Genomic DNA, 19746 nt, shown 5'->3' on the forward strand with positions numbered 1-19746 from the left:
GCGGTACGGCTGATCGATAACACGGGGATAGATCTATTAAATTCGTCAAGCAAAGATAGGACCACCTCATGACACACCAATCCACACTGCCGGCGCATGATCATATAAGCCGTCTACGGCATCAATGGGGTGAAAGTCCATGCCTGTCTAGCTTCGGTGGCAGCTCTGACGGTATTAAATAATTGGTGTTGATGATTGCACGTGTGCTAGAATCAGCAACGTCATTGAATGAGAGGATGAAGGGAGCAGAGCAGAAGTATCTGACGCTGTGCAATACGACACCAGAAAGGCCACTGAGTACCATCATGTCACAGAGTCAATTGGATCATTTGCAAAGCTCCCAGATGTGTCTCGTAGTCTTCTGTATGTTGTCGGGGATAGAAGGGATGTGCACGTGATGGATATCACCGGATCATGTGACTGTTGTACATGCTGACTCAGATGCAACGCTGACTCATACTCCTGCCTGAACGCACAGGCATCCGTCTGCGATCGGACATTTCCTCATTTTTCTCATGATTCTCAACTTCAATTCTTCAATTGCTTCACTCGTCCGTTCTTTATAGCCTTCCTAGATCTCTCGCTCCAATTCCCTCCGTAATCCCTCGGGATAGCATCCACGCTGTCTCCCCTCGTGCCCCTCCTGCGCCGTGTGCGGGCCACCCCAGTAGCCCCACGCCGACTTCTCCCAACTGCCCCTCGTCTGCCTCACTTTTTCTTCCCCACCATCACCACGCCTCCTCCGATCACGCCTGCCACCAGGTCCCGCTCCACGATGGCCATCAATTCCGCCCCCCAGACCTCGCTCCTCTCCCTCCTCTACCGCTCCTACCCGGGCGCCGTCTCCCCCGACGCTACCGAGCCCGACCTCCGTCACGCCTCCCACAAGATCTTCTCCCAGATCGACTACTCCGAGGAGGAGAAGGCCAGCACTAAGCTGTGGCTCGAGTCCGTCGATGGCCTCCAGTCCGCGCTCGTCAAGGGTGACGCCGCCGCCGTCTCCGGCATTCTGGGCCACCTGAACACCCACCTCGCCTCGCGCACCACCCTCCTGGGCACCAAGCCGTCCGTCGCCGACATCGCCCTGTATGCGCTGCTGGCCCCCGTCGTCGAGAAGTGGTCCCCCGAGGAGCGCACCGGTGAGCACGGCCATCACCACATCGTCCGCCACATCGACCTCGTCCAGAACAGCCGCCTGTTCGGCCTGCGCATCCCCGACGAGGAGAAGATCGCCATCGACCTGAACGACGTGCGCTTCGTCCCCAAGCCCGTCGACCCCAAGGAGGAGAAGGAGCGCAAGAAGAAGGAGAAGGCCGCTGCTGCCGCCGCCGCGGGCGTCCAGACCCCCGACTCCGGCAAGCCGCTGGTCGTCGGCAAGGGTCGCCCCGAGTCGAAGGAGGCCGCCCCCGAGGGCAAGGCCAAGGAGGGCAAGGCCAACAAGAAGGAGAAGAAGGAGAAGAAGGAAAAGGCCCCCAAGCCCCCGCCGGCCCCCGCCGCCCCGCCCTCCCCGTCGGTCATCGACCTGCGTGTGGGCCACATCCTGCGCGCCATCAACCACCCCAACGCCGACTCGCTGTACGTGTCGACCATCGACTGCGGCGATGCCCCTGGCACGGAGAACACGTCGCTGGATGAGGCCACGGGCAAGACGGTGCGCACCGTCTGCTCCGGGTTGAACGGCCTGATTCCGCTGCCGGAGATGCAGGACCGCAAGATCGTGGCCGTCTGCAACCTCAAGCCCGTCACCATGCGCGGCATCAAGTCGTGCGCCATGGTGCTGGCCGCGTCGCCGCGTGTCGCCGAGGGCGAGGACTCCCACGCGGGCCCCGTCGAGCTCGTCAGCCCGCCGGCCGATGCCCCCGCCGGTGCCCGCGTCTACTTCGACGGCTGGTCGGAGGGTGAGCCCGAGAAGGTGCTCAACCCCAAGAAGAAGGTCTGGGAGACCTTCCAGCCCGGATTCACCACGACGGACTCCCTCGAGGTGGCCTTTGACAGCAGTGCTGTCCCTGCCGTGCAGGGCCAGGAGGGCAAGCCGGCGCTGGGCAAGCTGATGACGCAGGGTGGGTTGTGCACTGTGAAGAGCCTGAAGAACGGCACGGTGCGGTAAGCACATCTGTTTTGATCAGGGAATGCAGAAAAGGAAGAATTGTGCATGGCAACGATTTAGGTAGCATTGACGTGTTTAGACGAGAAATGATATCTTGTTCATCTTATCCCCCTACACCAGGGACATGACATGTCCAGTCGTAGACAGCGAGCTAAACGGGGTCTCGATGTCCACTGAATCCCATCCGCAGTATGATCAACCTAGGGCTGGAGAGGACCCGTGATCGATCCCTCCTGGATTCCCTGCCGTGGAGTCTAGAGCACACCATCTACCTTTTTAAAGCCCTCGTTCTGCGAAGCCAACCACCCAATACCGCAAGAGTATCCTATCTCCAGGGCAAATACTGCTAGATAGCAGCCCATTGCACCCTTCGAAACCGCCTCATCACGATCCTTGACCCCATGTGTGGTCCTGGGTAAGACAGGGTGGACGAAAGTCTCGGCCCATCAAGCCGATCTAGAACAAGACCCAGGACTAGATCTAACCAAGACAGCAGCTAGATCCAGACCTCCACAGATACCCCTTCGACAGGGAGAAAACGCGCCACCCCCTAGAGAGTAGAATAATGCGTCGCGATGTGACCCCAGATCAGCAGACCAGCCCTATGCGGTCCTTGCATACAGGATGGAACCCTCTCAACTATACGAGACAATTTCTTATGGCTGCATATTAGGCATCCACCAATTTCTTTTCTCTTCTTTCTTATCTTTCTCTTGATTCTTGACGGTTCTATAGGGTCTAGGTCCATGCGGGCGAATGCCCTGGTTAAGGTGATTATAAAACTGTCTGGCTTACCCCAGGGGTGGTGATATGGTATACGCGTTGGTAGACTGGTTTAATCCCCGCCAATCGATATCCTAGGTTCCTGCTATCTAGATAAACACAATGGCAGACATCGAACAAGGTCCTACACCGATTGAGGTCCTCAAGGACGCGGGGGTCAAGGCGGAAATCGTGCAAGTCACCGAATCGATCGATTCTGATCGAAAGGTCTCCCCGGTCAGACGGTGTGTGATCAAGCTCAGTCGGTTGTCAGGCCTAGAGACACGAGGCATTGAACGTGTCGAGGTGCACGAGCGCCATCCCCCCGGTCCAAATGACTACCATCGCATCTTCATGCTCTGGCTGAGCTCCTTCCTGACCGGCAACAACATCTTGGTTGGGCTCTATGGGCCGTCTCTGTATGCACTGGACTGGTATGACTCCGTCTGGTGTGCTGTATTTGGGGGCGTCCTGGGCAGTATCGGAGTGGCCTACATGAGCACCTTGGGACCGCGCAGTGGCAATCGAACACTGGTATGCATGCTACACATCCTTCGTTGCGCAGACCGCTAAACCCCCAGGTTGCAACCCGCTTCTTCATCGGATACTACCCCAGCAAGATCTGCTGTCTCCTGAACGTCCTCACAATGCTGGGCTACGCCATGGTCAACGGCATCCTAGGCGGGCAGATCCTCTTCACCATGTCCAACGGCCGCACCGCCGTCCCAGTAGGCATTGTCATCGTCGCCGTCCTAACATGGTGCGTCGCAACCTTCGGCATGCCCCTCTTCCACCTCTACACGCGATACGCATGGGCCGTGCAGGCCGCCGTGCTGTGCATCATGATCGGCTGCGCAGGCCCACACTTCGACACCAGCCGCGCGCAGTCGATAGACTCTTCCCCTAAAGTCGTGGCCAACCGCTTGTCGTTTTTCTCGCTGTGCTTCTCCTCCGCTATCACATGGGCCCCGTCCAGCGCAGACTACTTCGTCTACTTCCCCCCGTCGACCTCCACCACACGCATGGTCCTCGCCGCCGCCAGCGCAACCAGCATAGGAGCTGTCCTGACCACCGTGGTGGGAGTCGGTCTCGCTACAAGCATCACTCACCCAGACGAGGTGGCAACGACCGCCCCGGGCGCTCTGCTTGCAAATACACTGACACCCCTCGGTGGGATCGGACGGTTCTGCGCCGTGCTTCTCATGCTAGGGACAGTGTCGAACAACATCCCGTGCACGTACTCGGCGGGCTTGAACCTGCAAATGCTAGGTCGGTACGGGCCGCGCATCCCGCGGCCGCTCCTGACCACGCTCGAGATCGTCCTGTGCACCGTGTGCGCCGTGCTGGGCCGGTCCTACCTGCGCGAGATTCTCGAGAACTTTCTCCCGCTCATGGCGTACTGGATTGTCGCGTGGCTGGCCATCTGTCTCGAAGAGGCGTGGATCTTCCGTCGTGGGCGTGTCGTCGACTGGACGGCGTGGAACTGCAGAGTCAGGCTGCCTGTTGGGGTTGCTGCGGGGGGGAGTCTTCTGCTCGGCTGTTTGGGTGGGATTCTCGGCATGGTAGGTGCACTGTACTCTCCATTCACTGCTGTATTGTACTGATGATATAGTCCGAGTCGTACTTCGTCGGTCCTGTCACGAGGGTCCTCCCTGCACCGTGCGATATGGGGATATGGCTGTCGGTGGGGTTCACGGCGCTCGTTTATCCACCACTGCGGTGGGTGGAGGTGAGATTACTAGGGCGATAGTCTCCAGTTTGATAGTTATATTCTAGTTTTGTAATACAAGCTCATACAATAGATCATATGTTCATCGACGAGGCTGCGTTGGCGTGGCTGGATTAGGGCTGGCGCAGTCTCCGCCTATAACCGCCATCCTCTTCATTCAATATATTAATTGAACAACTCTCCTTTGAACAAGTCAGCTTCAGCTTTCAGTATATACTATCCCCAAACTGACCGCATAAATGGAAGCATACAACACCTGGAACGCCCGAATGGCACCTGCCACCTCCATGAACGACGAAGCGCGCACCCTGCTCCAAAACTACACCGGACTCGCCCCCTCCCTACTTTCATCCCACGTCCAAGCAACCGTACCCCTCCTTTCTCCTCCCCCCCTTTGAATGAACTACCTGACAAGAACCAGGCCAAGCGCGGCTTCACCATCGCACCCTATCCCTACTTCAGCAAGCTCTGGTTCGTCGACTTTGAGATCGCCTTGTCGCCCGCGTACGGGGAGATTCTGAGGCGGGTGGTAAACGGCGAGAGGATGCTGCATCTGGGGTGTGGGGTAGGGCAGGATATCAGACGGATGGTGTACGACGGGGCGCCGAGCGAGAATCTCTGCGGGCTGGATCCTCATCGTGGTCTGGCTGAGTTAGGCTATGAGTTGTTTCGAGATGAGGATGAGATGAGGAGTTCTTTTATAGTGGGGGATTTCATGCGGGATGGATTGGTGGACAGTCTGCTGGAGGAGGGGAAATTCCGCGTGATCAATGCTGGGTATTTTTTGCATGTGTGGGACTGGAAGAGTCAGGTTGAGCTCGTGAAGCGTATGCTGAAGGTTCTCCCCGGGATGAAGGGCGACCTCATCGTCGGGGCGAATTTTGCGCGATGTGAGGCGAAGGAAGGTGTTGTGCCTGGCGGTGGGGCGGTGTTTGTCCATACCCATGAGACGTTGTTGGGATTGTGGGAGGAGATTGGACGGTGCACGGGGACGAGGTGGCTGGTAAATGTGAACAAGGACGCGTATCTTGATCATCAGAAGTTGGATCGAAATGGGTATCGACTGCGGTGGTGTGCGAGGAGGGAGTAATCTTCAGTGAATGGGCTGGACTTTGGTGGTATATATCGATCGTCAATGTACGAACTTATCGGATCAACCCATCGATTCACAGGTCATCAGTAGATGGCTGACCACCCGAACAATAATGTCTATCATGAGAACAGGTTGATGGAATCAATATCTATTGTCAATGTATATACGACATCCCAACGGGACCCAAAATATGCACGGAGAAAAAACAAACACAACCATCTGTAACCCCAATCCAGTAACACCAGTGATCCGATCAAACTTACGTCTTCTTCCCCGGGGTCCTGTCCCTTGTTTCGAGCGCGGCCTCGCCTCAGTTAGACGGTCTCTTCATATTCCGCGTCTCCTAGCGACATCTCTTGGGCTGTGCGGTATGGTTAGCGGCGCGTTTGGACGTCGGGGATGGAATACCTACCATTCCACAGCTCGGCGTATATGCCGTTTTGATCGAGCAGATCGCGGTGCGACCCTTGCTCCGCTACGTGGCCGTCTTTCAGCACGAGGATCTGGTCGCTGTCGAAGATGGTCCGCAGTCGGTGCGCGACGAACACGCTCGTGCGCGTCTTCTCTCTGAGGATACTGTTGATGTTCTGCAGTAGGGCTTGCTCGGTGTAGGTGTCGAGAGCAGAGGTCTGTGAAGTTAGTACTATCGAACGGACAAGAAGGACGCGGAGAGAAAGGGCAAGAGACATACCGCTTCATCGAAGAAAAACAGTTGCGGGTCCTTCAGGATCAATCGCGAAATGGCCAACCGCTGCTTCTCACCCCCCGAGATCATCATGCCGCGTTCTCCCACAGCCGTCTTGTACCCATCAGGCAATCGCTCGATCAGCTCGTGGATATGCGCCCGTCGCGCAGCGTGCCGGACTTCCTCGTCCGACGCGTCAATCCGTCCGTACCGGATGTTGTGGGCGATCGAGTCATTGAACAGCGGCGTGTCCTGCGGCACTACACCAATCGCCTTCCGCAGGCTCTCCAGCGTCACGTCTCGGATGTCCTGCCCGTCGATCAAGACGCGGCCCTCTTGCACGTCGTAGTACCGGAACAGCAGTCGCAAGATGGTGGACTTGCCACACCCGCTAGGACCGACGATCGCGAACTTTTGTCCCGCAGGGATCGTGAAGGTCGCGTTGCGGAGGATCGGCCGGTCGGGGTGGTATCCAAAGGTGACGTTCTCGAAGCGGATCTGCCCGCCCTGGCTCAACTGGAGCGGCTTCGCGTTTGGCTTCTCCTGGATGTTCACGTTGACCTTTTGCAGGTTGAACAGCGTCTCCATGTCCAGCAGCGACTGGCGCAGCTCGCGGTAGACGGAGCCCAGGAAGTTTAGCGGCACTGACAGCTGGAAGACCAGCTGGTTGACCATGACCAGGTCGCCCACCGTCAGGGAGCCCGCGGCTACCCCGTTGGCGGCGAGGTACATCGTGGCGGCGAGCGCGCTCGAGAAGATCATGTTCTGCCCCGAGTTCAGGAAGGCCAGCGATGTCGTCACCTTGATCGACGCGTCCTCGTACGCTTTGAGCGCACGATCGTAGCGCGCAACCTCAAACTTTTCGTTGTTGAAGTACTTGACCGCCTCGTAATTGATGAGGGAGTCCACGGCCACGGTGGCCCCGCGGTTGTCTGCTGCGTTGGCCTGCTTGCGGAACTTGGTTCGCCACGCCGTGGTCGATATCGTAAAGGCCGAATAGGCAACCATGGTGGCCGCCGTGATGGCAGCAAACTGCAAGCCATACTGGTATGTCTGGGGGAACCATTAGCGGTGTCGTCACCGGTAGGGGACGGTCTCCGGCATACCAATATCCCGCACACGAGGGAGATCTCAAGGGCAGTCGGGACCACATGGAACACCATGGACGTCAGCAGGAAGCTGATGCCCTTGGTACCACGGTCGATAGCTCGCGTCAACCCGCCTGTCTGTCGGGACAGATGGAAGTTGAGGTCGAGTCGGAGCAAGTGCTCAAAGACGTTGCTCGCAACTTTGCGAATGGCTTTCTGGGCCACACTCGCAAAGACTGCGTTCCGGAGTTCTTGGAAGAGCGTGGCTCCGATTCGGGTGGCGCCGTCTGTCTCGTTAGATAACCTCCATTGGTACATCAGTATCGTGTGAGCTTACAAGCGATGATCATGGACCCGGCGACTGTATAAGCCGTGCCGCCGAGCGTCGCAAAATCCACGTTCATGGAATCGACGATGCTCTTGAAGTAAAACGGTACTTCCACGTTCAGGATCTAGTCACCCGGTCAGCAATTGACCCAGTACAGTCCAGCAACACTTCCACTAACCTTAGCCCCAATCAGCAAGGACAAGGCCGTTCCGACGCGAAGCTTGGTGCCCCAGTCATCCTGCATTGTCCCCGGTTAACACCAATCGAACCCCTCCACAGACCCAGACGCATTACCTTAGGCCACAAGTACTTGGCCATCTCCTTCATGATCGCCCAATCGGCCTTCCTTTGTTCCTGTTTCCCCATCGTCGCCTCGCTGAGGAGGTCCTTCTTAGGCGCGGCCACGGCATTCTTGGGGTCGTTCGTCTTCGGATCGGTCGGTTTGGAATCTAACCCCGCGGCGGAGGGTGATACTTTTTGGTTCGACGGTGGTTCCTTCGAATCCTGTTTCCGCAACGGGCTATTGTGAGCTGAGAAAAAGCGCAATTGCGTCGCGCGTGAGGGAGTCGTCCACGCGGTCGAGCGCGGCACCGCGGGGCGGTGATGTATGAGGCGCGAGATGCGCCAGCACGGCGATCGAGCCGCCCAGGGCAGCATTATGGCCGGATGTGAGCGTCAAGTCGACGGGAAATCAAACGTGCAGAACCTCTATACTCAATGACACATGGTTAGGCAAAGGGGAAGCTCCGTAGAAGCAATTGGGGAAAATCAACGTTGGTGATGAAAGCGCCGCGGTCGGAGGGAAAACGCCCGCTTCATAGAATGGATTGAGGGATAAATGGCCAGATCGGGTTTAGCGTGGAGGTGGTGACTCCGGGACATAATTACGACATCGATGCCTTAGGTGGATATAACCCTAAGAAGTATACTATGATGTTTGAACACTTCGTGCGATCTATATACATGCCATTTGCTTTTGATATCCCGCTAGAGAACTAGAAAACAAAAAAGAGAAGAAAAATGGTAAGGATATGATAGACAAGAAAGACAAAATCGAACGACCGTGTTCAATCCACGGGCGACTATGCAGAAATGCCCCATCCCATGCTTCATCCCAACAATCCAGTCGCCAACGATTCCAGATCTTCCAGGGTCTGGATCTGGGGGGCTTCCTGGGCGGGACGAGTGGTGCTTCTCCGGTAGTCCTTCTTGGGCCGGGGCTCGTCCTCGCTCTCGTCCGACTCGTGGCGCTGCACCTTGGTGCGCTTGCTGGGACGACGGCTGTCGTCCTCCGATGCCGACCCCTCGCTCTCCTCGTAGGGGGCCAGTTGGGCCACGACCTCCTCGCCCTCGTCGTCGGAGTAGAGCTCCTCCCGCTCGCGAGCCTTGCGCTTCTCCTTCTTCTCGCGCTTCTTCTGCTTGGCGACCGCCTTGTCCTCCAGATCGGCCTGCCGCGCCCGCTCGGTCTCCTGCTCCAGGAACCGTGCCTGCTGCTCCTTGGCGTCGCCCTTGGCCCGGAACTGTTCCTCGTCTTCCAGTTCGTAAACCTCGTGCGCATTGCCGTCTTCGTCGTACACCAGCTTCTTGCCCTTGCCCTTGAATTTCAGGAGCTTCTTCTTGGACTTGAGCAGCTTCTCGCGACGCTTCGAGTCGATCGTCAGCTCACTCTTGCCGTCAATATGTACCGTCTTGATGTCCTTGTCGGAGGCATCCTCGTCGGAGGCATCCTCGTCGGAGCCGCTTGCCACGCCGAGGTCCTCGTCTCCAGCCTCGTACCGGCGTTTCACCGAAAGGAAGTCGTCCTCATCCTCGCCATCACCAGGGCCCTTCGCCGCGCCAACCATCGTGCCATCGTCATTGATAAGCTTGTGGTAATGGTCGGCCAACACGTCCTGGTTCTGTCGCTCGAACATTCGGTCGTACTTGGTCCGCACCTGTTTCTCCTCCTTCGGCGCCTTCTTCTTCTTCCCCTCGCCACCGTCCGAGTCCCCATCGTCGCTGGACAGGTTCGCGGCGGCCCGCGGGGCGTTCTTCCGCTCCTTCGTATCGTCGCCCTTGATGAACTTGATGCGAGGGGCACCAGGCAGACCCATGCTCGACGCAAACTCGTCCAGCTTCATCGCCTTGATGTTGAAAATCTCCTTGTCCTTCTGCACGTACACCGACTTGGCGTAGGAGATGAAGGCCTTCTGGCCCAGGTACTTGAGCTCGGGATCCTTGAAACACATGCTCTGCAGTTGGTTTTTGATGCTCTGCTGCTTGTTCGCTTTGACGTTGATCCGCTCGACGGGCACCTTCTTCTGCTCCAGACGTGCCAGCATCCCTTTCTCCTCGCTAGGGTCCAGAAACATGACGGCGCGACCGTTCCGCTCATACCGCGCCGTCCGGCCCACGCGGTGGATATAGGTGTCGGCGTCTTCGGGGCAGTCCATTTGGATGACCCAGTCGACCGCCGGGAAGTCGAGACCGCGGGCGGCAATGTCGGTGGAAAAGAGAACGGCGTGCTTGGCTTGGGAGTATTTGGAGGTGATGTCGAGTCGCCCGCCTTGCTTCTGTCGGCCGTGGAGGTGCATCAACGGGATACCAGGCTGGAGCCGTCGGAAGGACTCGTACACAAAGCGCACCTGTTTGCCCGACGAGAGGAAGACGATCGTTTTCGACTTGAGGTTGCTCCGGATGAAGCTCCAAAGGACGTCAAGCTTGTTGTGCAGCGGCGTGACCACGTAGTGCTGCTGAAGCGTGGAAGGGGTTGCTGACTCCGCCGTATTGTGAACCGCGACGTACTCGGGGTCCTGCAGGCTCAACCGGGCCAGGTCAGACACCTTCTTGGTTTGGGTCGCACTGAATAGCATGGTCTGTCGCTCGTTCGGAAGATGGCCGACGATCGCATCCACGGTCTTCTGGAAACCCATGTCCATAATGCGATCGGCCTCGTCCAGGACGAGCATCTGCAGGTTGAAGGTGTCAAACATAGCCGTCTGGTCCAGATGTTGAAGCATGCGACCGGGCGTGCAGACTAAGATATTCATCCGTCCCAGTCTATCCTGCTCCTCCCGTAGGCTCTTTCCACCAATGATCAAGCCGGCCGAAAAGCCGTGGAAGCGGCCGACCTTGCGCAGGACCTCGAAGATCTGAATGGCCAACTCGCGCGTAGGAGACAAGATCAATGCCCCCAGACCATCGTGTTCCGCCCATTGCCGGCGATAAAGGTTTTCGAGAACGGGGATAATGAAGGCCAAGGTCTTGCCGCTGCCGGTCTTTGCGGCACCCAGGATGTCCCGGCCTTTCAGCGCATGGGGGATCGCACGAGACTGAATATCGGTCAGGGCCTTGAAATGGGACGCCTCCAGGCCGGAAGCGGTCGGTTCGGAAAGAGGAATGTCGGAGAAGGACTTGAAGGTCTCTTTGATATCGAGATCCTCGACCTTCTGGACGAGGGTGGACAAATCCTCCTGTCCCCGCTTGCGTTTCAACGACGCATCTCGAGATTTCGCATGTTTGCCGTTTCGTGAGTTCGGGGGAGCCATAATCGACTCCAATCGCAAGCGATCCGTAATAGAGCCGTGTCGGTGGAAAATTCAACGTTCTGTTGACAATGGACCAGAATTGACTGCGCTTTTTCGCATTTCTTTCTGGCGAAAAAGATTCGCAGAATTGCCGGGCGGTGAGAAAGGACTTTTTGCAGGCCCGAGGCCCACCTTTCTGCCGGGCGGGTGCCTGCTGACTCAGCGCCGATAAGATCGCGCTTATCGTTGCTTCATTTACGCCAACCATCTTCCTGGATGGATCATCCCTCACTCAGAGAGCAGGCTGCGTTATGTCCGACGACGAGAAAGATATTTTGGACTCGCTAGAGAGGGAGGCCTCGGATTTCAACAAAGTATGACACTCCGAGGACGGACACGGAGCTGCGACTGACCAAAACAGGATGCCGAGATCGATCGCATTCGCAAAGCCTTTCAGCTAGACGCGTGAGTTTCTTTCTCCTGTGTTCTATTTGAAGCCACCGCAAGGCGAGGGCTGCGAAGGGGAGCAAGACTCTAACGTTTTTGGTATAGCTACGCTGTTCTAGACCTCCAACCGGGAGTCACCGAGTCCGACATCAAAATCCAATACCGCAAAAAGTCCCTCCTCATTCACCCCGATAAGACGAAGAATCCGGCCGCCCCCGATGCCTTCGATCGCCTTAAGAAGGCGCACTCGGCCCTCATGGAGGAAAAGTCACGCACGTACCTGGACGAATGCATCGCGGACGCTCGGCGACTGCTCATTCGCGATCACAAATACACCGTCGATTCGCCCGAATTGAAGACGGAGGAGTTCAAGAAGGAGTGGCGCAAAAAGACGGTCGAGGTGTTGCTGGATGAGGAGGCCCGACGACGGAGGCAGATCAAAGCCAAGATGCAGGAAGAAGGACGCGAGAGACGCAAGGAAGACGAAGAGCTCGACGCCCGGAAGCGTAAGAGGGAGCAAGACAAAGCGTGGGAAGATACCCGGGAGGAACGGATTGGCAGTTGGCGCGATTGGCAAAAAGGGCGAAAGGGGGGGGATGATAAGAAGAAGAAGAAGAAAATGAAGGTGTTGGGATAGGTATTAGACTTGGATCGGAACTTGTATGTCTTTAATGGATTATTTATATCGGTTTTTCAAAGTTCCTGGTGATCGATCGATATATATATCGTATTGACACTACCGTACAATCTCCCTACAAAACAACGTTATCCGCAATACATCACATGAATTGAGGTGTCTGATTGATAGTAGACTCTACAAGTAACCTACACTGTTGAGATACTGGACTAAATCATAGATCTTGTTTCCATAGAGCGTAGAAGTATGTCATGTATTGACGGAAGAGGAAGGTTGATGCCTGACTACGGCGAGGCACCCAGACCACCCGTGACTTTTTTTCCACCTCATTCGCCTTCTGTCTCTCTCTCTCTCTCTTCTTCCTCTCTCCAACTACATTTCAGCCCAACGACCACCATCTTCATTCCCACCAGTATCCTGTTGCTCAGTTGGTATATTATAACTACCATACGAGGATTACGACTACTTCGTTGATTCACCCCAAACGCGATCGTCCGGGATACCTCTTTGCCTCTTTCGACCCTCCAAACCGCGACGACAACCATCAATACTCTCTCCTCTCTTTCAGGGACACCACAGTTCGGCTTTTTCAGGTGTGACGTCTGGCGTGTGACTGTTACGTCGGTCAAACCCTGAAGGTACGTGTCTGCTGCTAATCGCACACGGCGAATCACACTATCCACCGCCCGCCTCTCTTTTTTGCGAACAATCCATTCATCATGTCCTTTCCGCCTCCTCCAGGTCTGAAGCAAGCTCCTTCATCGCTCCCTCCGCGACCGCCTCCCGCCAGCTCCATCTCGCCCTCTCCCACCCCGTCGTCATACAAACCCGCATACTCGGCAGCGCCGTCCTATGCCTCTGCGGGGACCAGTAGCGGATATGGGGGTAGCGGAGCCCGATCGGGCTACAACGCCTTCACGGCATTCCAGCCGCGGGCCGTAGCATCCAGCCAGCCATACCGTACCAGCAGTCCTGTGGTGTCGGCCCCGCCGGCTAACACGTCTGGATATTCCACTCCAACCACCACCGGCTACGGTAACTACTATCCGCAACCACAGCAAACGTACCAGGGGGGCGCCTCCTACTACGGTTCGGCGCAGTACAACGACAACAACTATGGGGCTGCAGTTCCGCACATTCAGAACCCCTTTGCGGCCGATCAGCCGTACGGGTCTCGCGCCAAGGCCAACGAATCCGGCGTAGATGCTGAGATGGAAGCGCAGATCGCCCAATGGCAGAGCGCCTACGCCAACAAGGATGAAGTCCCACCCGTCGGGAAGTTCCCGGGTCAGCGCGACGCCTATCCCGCCATGCCCGGCTCCGGCTCCGGTGCCACCACCCAAGCGGGAACCACCCCAGCGGCCAGCACGCCCAACCCGTTCCCCAGCGGCCCGGAACCGGACCCCAAGACGGTGGTGCGCGCCGGCGGCGGGAAGACGTGGTCCGATTCCTCGCTTTTGGAATGGGACCCGGCGCACTTCCGTCTCTTCGTTGGAAACCTTGCGGGCGAGGTCACCGATGATTCGCTGCTCAAGGCCTTCTCCAGATACACGTCGATCCAGAAGGCGCGCGTGATTCGCGACAAGCGGACGCAGAAGAGCAAGGGTTACGGGTTCGTCAGCTTCAGCGACGGCGATGATTATTTCCGGGCCGCGCGCGAGATGCAGAACAAGTACATCGGGTCGCACCCGATTCTGCTTCGCCGCGCTACCACCGAGGTGCGGCCCGTGTCAAACAACAAGACGGGGCGGAAGAACGGCGGCGGCGGCGGCGGCCACAAGGGTGGAGCGGGGGCCGGAGGCAAGGTGCGACACGATGGGGTCAAGAAGCCGGGGAAGACCAAGGGGGGATTGAAGATTTTGGGTTGACGTGGAGGAAATTGTTTCACCCTGTCTATCATACATAGTAATTGACATGCATATACAAGATAAATATACATTGTGATTGTATTTTAGTAGCTCTGATATCTAAAGTTACGCTACCCTGTCTGCTGAGTACTTGTCCAGTTGGTTTGACCGTTGGGAAGTATGTATATCTCGTAAAATAAAGCTATATATGAAACGGTATATATTTCGTGATCATAAGACCAATGCGATCGTGTCATATATGTATGCATGCTTGATGTACAGTCACTTTTCACTCATAGATAAATGTAGGTACCACTCGTCATATACTGTGCTCGGGTTGTATGTCGGAGAGAATATATCAGGGGAAATAAAGGATAGGAAATATAGAAATCAACATAGTTGAACATGGCCGTAGAAAATAGAAGAAGCGATAGCAGTAAATCAACCGGTACTCCTTTCGTTAGCGCCGTGAGTCGTTCATATCGTTCGATATGTACTAATTCTGGTAGGTCGAGATAGATAGATAGATAGAGGGCGTTTCGTTCGTTCGTTCGTCATTAGGGTTTCGTTCGTTTCGTTCGTGTAGGAATAGTCGATCGTGAGATAGCAATAGCGATAGATCGTGGGAAAGAGGAGGCCAAGAGTAGGAAAAGTGCAGGAATAGAAGAAGTAGTGTCATCCTTCATCAGCTCCACTTTCCTCATCGACAGCCCTCTTCCTCGGAAATAATGAGACGTGGTTCTTCATGGCCCAGATGCCGAAGCTGGCGATGGCGATGAGCAGGAAGAGGACGATGATGATGATCGCGATGGCGATGTTTTTTTGGACCATTTTGTCTCTCTTTCTCTTTCTATGTATATATAGATATAAGGTATATGTGGGTATTAGGTGTCAAAACGAGGGTTGTCAATCGGTCTGGTCCAATAACATAGGTTGATTATATCGATCGGAATGGTTGATAGGTGGATTAGGATCAGGATTAGGATCAAGAAAGATCCAAGAATCCAGGGATGAAGAATGGAACATAACAGAAGAAGGGACGAAAGGAAAATTCTCGGCTCCCTCGTGTCTAAAAGGGAGAATTGACCTGAAGCCCAGCCATGTGGATTTTGGGGGTGGCTGGGATGACGCTCAACTTAGGGCTGCGTTTGGTTGGGCGAGAACGAGATGGCGGTTTGTTTCCAGCCCCCGCTTTTACATGGGATGATTATTACGATTTAGAAAGAAGACTAGAACAATTATAATGATGATGATGATAATAATAATAATAAAGGATAAAAATAAGATCATCCAGATCAATCTATCAAACCGTCTAAATAATCCAAGTGGAAACATGCCTCCCGCCTTGCTCCAGCGCCAGCGCCGAGGATGGTGGAAGTTCACGTCCTGCTCTCCCTGGAAGAAGGGTGATCATAATACAAATGGCAGAGAAGGGTTCCTACACATCCTCGAATTCCTCGTCATCGTCCTCATCCGACTCCTCCTTCTTGACCGCCGGCTCTTCACTCTTGATCCCCGGCTCGGTCTTGATCTCCGGCTCGGTCTTGATCTTCTTGGCTGCCGGTCCGTCGGCGGCGCTGGCCGGCGTCGCGCCCGTTTGGGGGCTACTCGTGCTCGAATCCATGTCAAGCTCGCGCTTGATCCCCGACCCGGACGTGGCGGACGGCGCACTGGTCGGCGCCCCGCCTCCTACAGCAGGGGACGCTGCGTCGCTGGCCGAGACGCCCCCGACGTCTTCGAATTCCTCGTCGAACTCGTCCGACTCGTCCTCCGCACTGCTGGCGTCCTCCTGCGCCTGCAAGGCCTTCTCCCGCTCCATCTCCGCGTAGTACGCCGCCACCTTGTCGTCGAGCTCGTCGATGCTGGGTTTCTGGTCCTCCTCGTCCTTGATCTCGGGCTTGACATCGACGTCCGTCTCCGTCTTCACCCGGCTGCCGTTGCCGGCCGCGGTGGAGACCGTCGAGTGCGTGTGCCACACCGGGAGCGCGTTCTGCTTCTCCACGGCCGCCTTGCGCGCCGCCTCGGCGGCCTGCTCGGCGGCCGTCTTCTCGGCGGTGGACGTGAGCGAGATCTCCAGCGCGGATGTGTCGGTCTTGGCGTTGCCCCGCACGGCGTCCTGCTGCTTGGGCGGCACGACGATGGTCGCCCGGGTGGGGTTGATCTGCTGGTTGCGGACGACGTCGACCTTGTGGTCCCAGGCGGTGTCGAAGTCGTTGGGCGGGATCTCCACCGAGTCGATCTGCTTCAGCAGCTTCAGCATCTGATCCAGCTGCGCCATCAGCTTGCTATTCTTCTCGTGTCCTGTGCGGTCGATCCCCTCGGCGCCCTTGACATCCTCCGTCCGCTCCAGGATCGCGCCGCAGTTCTGGCACTCGAACCCTTCCTCCGAGTACAGACTCAGCACATCCAGCTCCGTCCATTCCGTCCCACACCGTAGGCAGATGTACTCCTTTCGGTCCTCGCTCGGCGTGTACTGTGCTTTAATCGTCGAGGTCAACCTGGAGACCTTGTACTTAATCGCGTCGACGACCGGGTGGAGGGGGATGTAGTAGTATTCGCGGTTGACGGGGCGCGTGGCGCCGTCTCGAATTTCGGCTCGCGTGCTCCTGTAACGGGGGAAATGAAATCGCAGTCAGCTCAGCTCAGACGCCCCCATGCATGCGACATCAGCGTGAGGCCATACACTGCGATCAGTCGGTCCTCGCGCAATTTGGCGCAAAGCTTCCGTAGATCCTTTTGCTGCATTCCCAGAAGAAAGGCGAGGTCCTCGGCGTGGAGCCTAGTCAAAGTATGTCAGAGGGTGGGATATTAAATTTAATTTTCAAGTCCAGGCCCAGGCATACACCGAGTGGATGAAGAGCGCATCAACCACGAGGATATGACGGGTCTCGTAGAAGGCGCGCGCGACGCTGCGAATCAAGGTACTGGCGAGATCCATGGTGGATGTGACTGCGCCGATCACCAAAAACGAGGATAAAATGAGGGCGTCAACGTCCGGGCGATGATAGAAATCCTGTTAGAAGGTCAATCCAACGACAGCGACATCCTTCCGACCGCGACAAAGCTGGAAAGAAGGTGAGAGTGGTGGCTGAGGAGGAAGTTGAAAGAGATGACGGGAAATGATGGCGAAAAAGAGCAAGGCTGATCGGAGGTTTGGCCGCCGACGCCGAGACCGCCTCGCTGCCTGAGGCTCTTACATTCAGATCTAATATCAGATTCAATATCGGATTCAACATCTGTCAACTACATGAGGCTACTTGGGAGAAACTTGTTGATTATTGACCGAAATCATATGGTATCTATGAATATTACTACGAACATGAGTGTGTACCCCGTCCGGATCCTCTATCGCCATCCATCCGGTCACTCGAGATATTGCCAACGGTACAATCATCCCCTACATTGCTCCAACATGTCCACACAATCAAGCACCTAGTCCTCAGCTGAATCCGACTCCTCCTCGTCACTGTCGGAGTTGTTGACAGAGCTTTGCTCTTGCTTCACCCCGGGATCCGCAGATCCGTCCAAGTCACCTGGCGCGTCCACGTCCATGCGGCCGGTCAAGGAGTTGGAACTGCTACGCTCCCTTTTGATTCTCTGGGAACCGGCGAGATCTTGGGGTTGCTGGTTGTCGGGCCTGGACTCAGAGCCACTGTCGCTGTCGCTGTCCGAGCCAGACTCGCCATCGGAGTCGCCGTCGCTATCGCTTCCCGAGTCTGATCCGGAGCCGTCGGACGTAGATGCAGTCGTAGTCGTAGACGTGCGCGGTTCGACCTTGACAATCCCGTTCCCTTCGCGGTTGTTGGTCGTGCTGCGGCTATCCTCTCTCGACTCGCCGTCGTCCTCGCTATTATCATCGGTATCGCTACCTTCGTCACTCCCACTCCCACTCTCACCCTCGCTATCTGAGAAGACCGACGTGATCTTCTTGTTCACTGGTTTCTTTGCTTCGGGCTTCTGCGCCGTGGCCGTCTTTGCTTCGACTTGTTTTGGCGCAGGCTTCTGTGCTGCAGGCTTATTCGTCTCGGGCTTCTTGGTCTCAGACTTCTTGGCCAGCATTGTCTTCATGCGCTCTTCCATCTGGGCCTTAAGCTGAGGTCGGGGATCAGGCCCAGACTCCTCTTCATCCGAGTGAACGTATTTCGAACTCTTGTACCGCTTCAGCAAATCCTTCGGATCCGACCCCCTGGCTTCAGACCAGTTCCGGTACCTCGTCTCGGCGGACAAATCGTAGATCGCGTCGGGCTTTCCGTTCTCGCGCAGGGAGGAAACCCGACGGCGCACCTTGCGCCACTTGTCGCCGCACTGCTGGCGCGACCGGCAGTGGTTCAGCCGGTCGCTGACCTGCCCCCACGGGATGATCGTGTCGTCCATCTCGTAGATGTCCCGGCCCAGCCCGTCCAGCTGCCCCGAGGCCTGCTTGGCGTTCCACACGTCCTGCAGCGTCCGCTGCAGCTCCTGCACCTCCGCCTCCGACCACGGCCCCCGGTTCATGGTGCTCTGGTGCTGCAGCTGGTTCTTCCACCGCTGCGACACGTCGTCGTCCGTGCGCTCGATGAGCTTCGCGATCGCCGTCCACTTGGGCCCGAACTCCTGGTACAGCCGGATGAGCTCCTTGTCCTGCGCCGGCGTCCAGTCGTGCGGTCGCTGCGAGGTCGAGCCGAAGTGCCGCCGCATGAAGCGGTAGATGGAGCGCCGGTCGCGGGTGGGCAGGGCCTCGTAGATGTGCTTCCACATGTCCTTCTTCTCGACGGTGTCGCAGGGGAAGGGCTCCTTGTCGCGGTCCGAGTGCTGCACCATCTGGTTGAACAGCTCGTCATCGATGTCGTGGGTCCGGCAGAAATCCTTCTTGAACTTCTCCATCGTCTTCGACTCGTGTTTCCCAAAGTGTCCGACCTGCCCGTGTGCGGCTCCATGTTTTCCTTTCTTGGGCGGCTCCTGGCTGAACCATGCTGCGATCTCGGCTGCGGTCGCGGACTCAGCGCTCGCAGCGTTCGCGGGTGCGGTTCCGGAGGACGGGTTGCTTCTATCTGCCTGGCTGGACCCGGGATCCGAGGACTTCTTCGCCTTCTTGGATGGAGGCACGGCGGGCCCGGCGGCGGGGGATGATGTCGGCGCGGCCGCGGCGTCGCCGGACAGTCTTTTCCGCTTGTGTAGCGAAGCGGAAGACGGAGGAAGCATCTCGTCTGATTGATCGCGTCTTTCGACTTTCTGTTTGGCGTGCGGGGTAGGATAAGAATTTGTGACTGATATCTGCTTCTCTGCGGCCGGACGAGACAAACCAGTTAGCGGTCCCCCTTGGACGCGACAGAAATTTTCACGGCGACCAATCAGGCCTTGGACTTACCGGTCGCGCTGGCGTTGGGTCCACCCAGTTGCTTCTTCGCGTTACTGGTCTAGAAGGATAGGAATTACGCGAAGACCAGGAATTGAATTGAAGGGAAGGCGATAATGACTCGTGAGGACAACACGACTGGAGGAGTTTGTTGTCGCGAGATCCCGGATTTCAACGCGACT

General features: G+C 56.7%; 9 protein-coding genes across 9 annotated transcripts; 5 read left to right on the forward strand and 4 right to left on the reverse strand.

The window, feature by feature from the left end:
* Positions 1-775: 775 nt before the first annotated feature.
* On the forward strand, positions 776-2107 carry BDW47DRAFT_122683 (putative cofactor for methionyl- and glutamyl-tRNA synthetases; the record flags this gene model as incomplete). The annotated part of the gene is made up of 1 exon (XM_024815895.1): positions 776-2107. The coding sequence occupies one exon, from the start codon at positions 776-778 to the stop codon at positions 2105-2107; it is 1332 nt and encodes a 443-aa protein (XP_024675660.1).
* Positions 2108-2992: 885 nt separating this feature from the next.
* BDW47DRAFT_133137 (purine-cytosine permease family protein) lies at positions 2993-4619 on the forward strand (the record flags this gene model as incomplete). Its single annotated transcript, XM_024817750.1, has 3 exons — positions 2993-3403; positions 3451-4431; positions 4482-4619. 3 exons carry the CDS (start codon positions 2993-2995, stop codon positions 4617-4619), a joined length of 1530 nt encoding a protein of 509 aa, XP_024675661.1.
* A 218-nt stretch (positions 4620-4837) lies between these two features.
* BDW47DRAFT_122685 (uncharacterized protein) lies at positions 4838-5688 on the forward strand (the record flags this gene model as incomplete). The annotated part of the gene is made up of 2 exons (XM_024815896.1): positions 4838-4966; positions 5020-5688. 2 exons carry the CDS (start codon positions 4838-4840, stop codon positions 5686-5688), a joined length of 798 nt encoding a protein of 265 aa, XP_024675662.1.
* Positions 5689-5970: 282 nt separating this feature from the next.
* On the reverse strand, positions 5971-8541 carry atm1 (ATP-binding cassette Fe/S cluster precursor transporter ATM1). Its single transcript, XM_024819339.1, has 7 exons — positions 8087-8541; positions 7971-8030; positions 7802-7916; positions 7483-7751; positions 6383-7429; positions 6104-6320; positions 5971-6052 (listed from the first exon to the last, which is right to left on the reverse strand). The coding sequence occupies exons 1-7, from the start codon at positions 8447-8449 to the stop codon at positions 6006-6008; spliced, it is 2118 nt and encodes a 705-aa protein (XP_024675663.1). The 5' UTR covers positions 8450-8541; the 3' UTR covers positions 5971-6005.
* A 241-nt stretch (positions 8542-8782) lies between these two features.
* dbp4 (RNA-dependent ATPase HCA4) lies at positions 8783-11380 on the reverse strand. Its single transcript, XM_024820886.1, has one exon. The coding sequence runs from the start codon at positions 11317-11319 to the stop codon at positions 8902-8904; it is 2418 nt and encodes an 805-aa protein (XP_024675664.1). The 5' UTR covers positions 11320-11380; the 3' UTR covers positions 8783-8901.
* Positions 11381-11585: 205 nt separating this feature from the next.
* BDW47DRAFT_99470 (putative molecular chaperone) lies at positions 11586-12431 on the forward strand. The gene is made up of 3 exons (XM_024820887.1): positions 11586-11672; positions 11720-11763; positions 11851-12431. Exons 1-3 carry the CDS (start codon positions 11610-11612, stop codon positions 12380-12382), a joined length of 639 nt encoding a protein of 212 aa, XP_024675665.1. The 5' UTR covers positions 11586-11609; the 3' UTR covers positions 12383-12431.
* A 329-nt stretch (positions 12432-12760) lies between these two features.
* On the forward strand, positions 12761-14309 carry BDW47DRAFT_56878 (RNP domain protein). The gene has a single exon (XM_024819340.1). The coding sequence runs from the start codon at positions 13102-13104 to the stop codon at positions 14248-14250; it is 1149 nt and encodes a 382-aa protein (XP_024675666.1). The 5' UTR covers positions 12761-13101; the 3' UTR covers positions 14251-14309.
* A 1358-nt stretch (positions 14310-15667) lies between these two features.
* BDW47DRAFT_122690 (putative transcription factor TFIIE complex alpha subunit) lies at positions 15668-17167 on the reverse strand (the record flags this gene model as incomplete). Its single annotated transcript, XM_024815898.1, has 3 exons — positions 15668-16835; positions 16913-17008; positions 17073-17167. The coding sequence occupies 3 exons, from the start codon at positions 17165-17167 to the stop codon at positions 15668-15670; spliced, it is 1359 nt and encodes a 452-aa protein (XP_024675667.1).
* A 334-nt stretch (positions 17168-17501) lies between these two features.
* On the reverse strand, positions 17502-19676 carry BDW47DRAFT_99474 (uncharacterized protein). Its single transcript, XM_024820888.1, has 2 exons — positions 19577-19676; positions 17502-19490 (listed from the first exon to the last, which is right to left on the reverse strand). Exon 2 carries the CDS (start codon positions 19408-19410, stop codon positions 17662-17664), a length of 1749 nt encoding a protein of 582 aa, XP_024675668.1. The 5' UTR covers positions 19411-19490; positions 19577-19676; the 3' UTR covers positions 17502-17661.
* Positions 19677-19746: the final 70 nt, after the last annotated feature.

Source organism: Aspergillus candidus (assembly GCF_002847045.1).
Source record: "Aspergillus candidus strain CBS 102.13 unplaced genomic scaffold BDW47scaffold_4, whole genome shotgun sequence".
NCBI classification, from domain to species: domain Eukaryota; kingdom Fungi; phylum Ascomycota; class Eurotiomycetes; order Eurotiales; family Aspergillaceae; genus Aspergillus; species Aspergillus candidus.

Excerpts from the sequence above, each read along its gene's own strand:
- BDW47DRAFT_56878 (XM_024819340.1), top strand. The coding sequence starts at position 13,102 with ATGTCCTTTCCGCCTCCTCCAGGTCTGAAGCAAGCTCCTTCATCGCTC.
- BDW47DRAFT_99474 (XM_024820888.1), bottom strand. The coding sequence starts at position 19,410 with ATGCTTCCTCCGTCTTCCGCTTCGCTACACAAGCGGAAAAGACTGTCC.
- BDW47DRAFT_99470 (XM_024820887.1), top strand. The coding sequence starts at position 11,610 with ATGTCCGACGACGAGAAAGATATTTTGGACTCGCTAGAGAGGGAGGCC. Across the intron at positions 11,673-11,719 it reads AGGCCTCGGATTTCAACAAA|GATGCCGAGATCGATCGCAT; the intron begins GTATGACACTCC and ends TGACCAAAACAG. Across the intron at positions 11,764-11,850 it reads AAAGCCTTTCAGCTAGACGC|CTACGCTGTTCTAGACCTCC; the intron begins GTGAGTTTCTTT and ends TTTTTGGTATAG.
- dbp4 (XM_024820886.1), bottom strand. The coding sequence starts at position 11,319 with ATGGCTCCCCCGAACTCACGAAACGGCAAACATGCGAAATCTCGAGAT.
- atm1 (XM_024819339.1), bottom strand. The coding sequence starts at position 8,449 with ATGCTGCCCTGGGCGGCTCGATCGCCGTGCTGGCGCATCTCGCGCCTC. Across the intron at positions 8,031-8,086 it reads CCAAGTACTTGTGGCCTAAG|GATGACTGGGGCACCAAGCT; the intron begins GTAATGCGTCTG and ends GGGACAATGCAG. Across the intron at positions 7,430-7,482 it reads CCCTCGTGTGCGGGATATTG|ACATACCAGTATGGCTTGCA; the intron begins GTATGCCGGAGA and ends TGGTTCCCCCAG.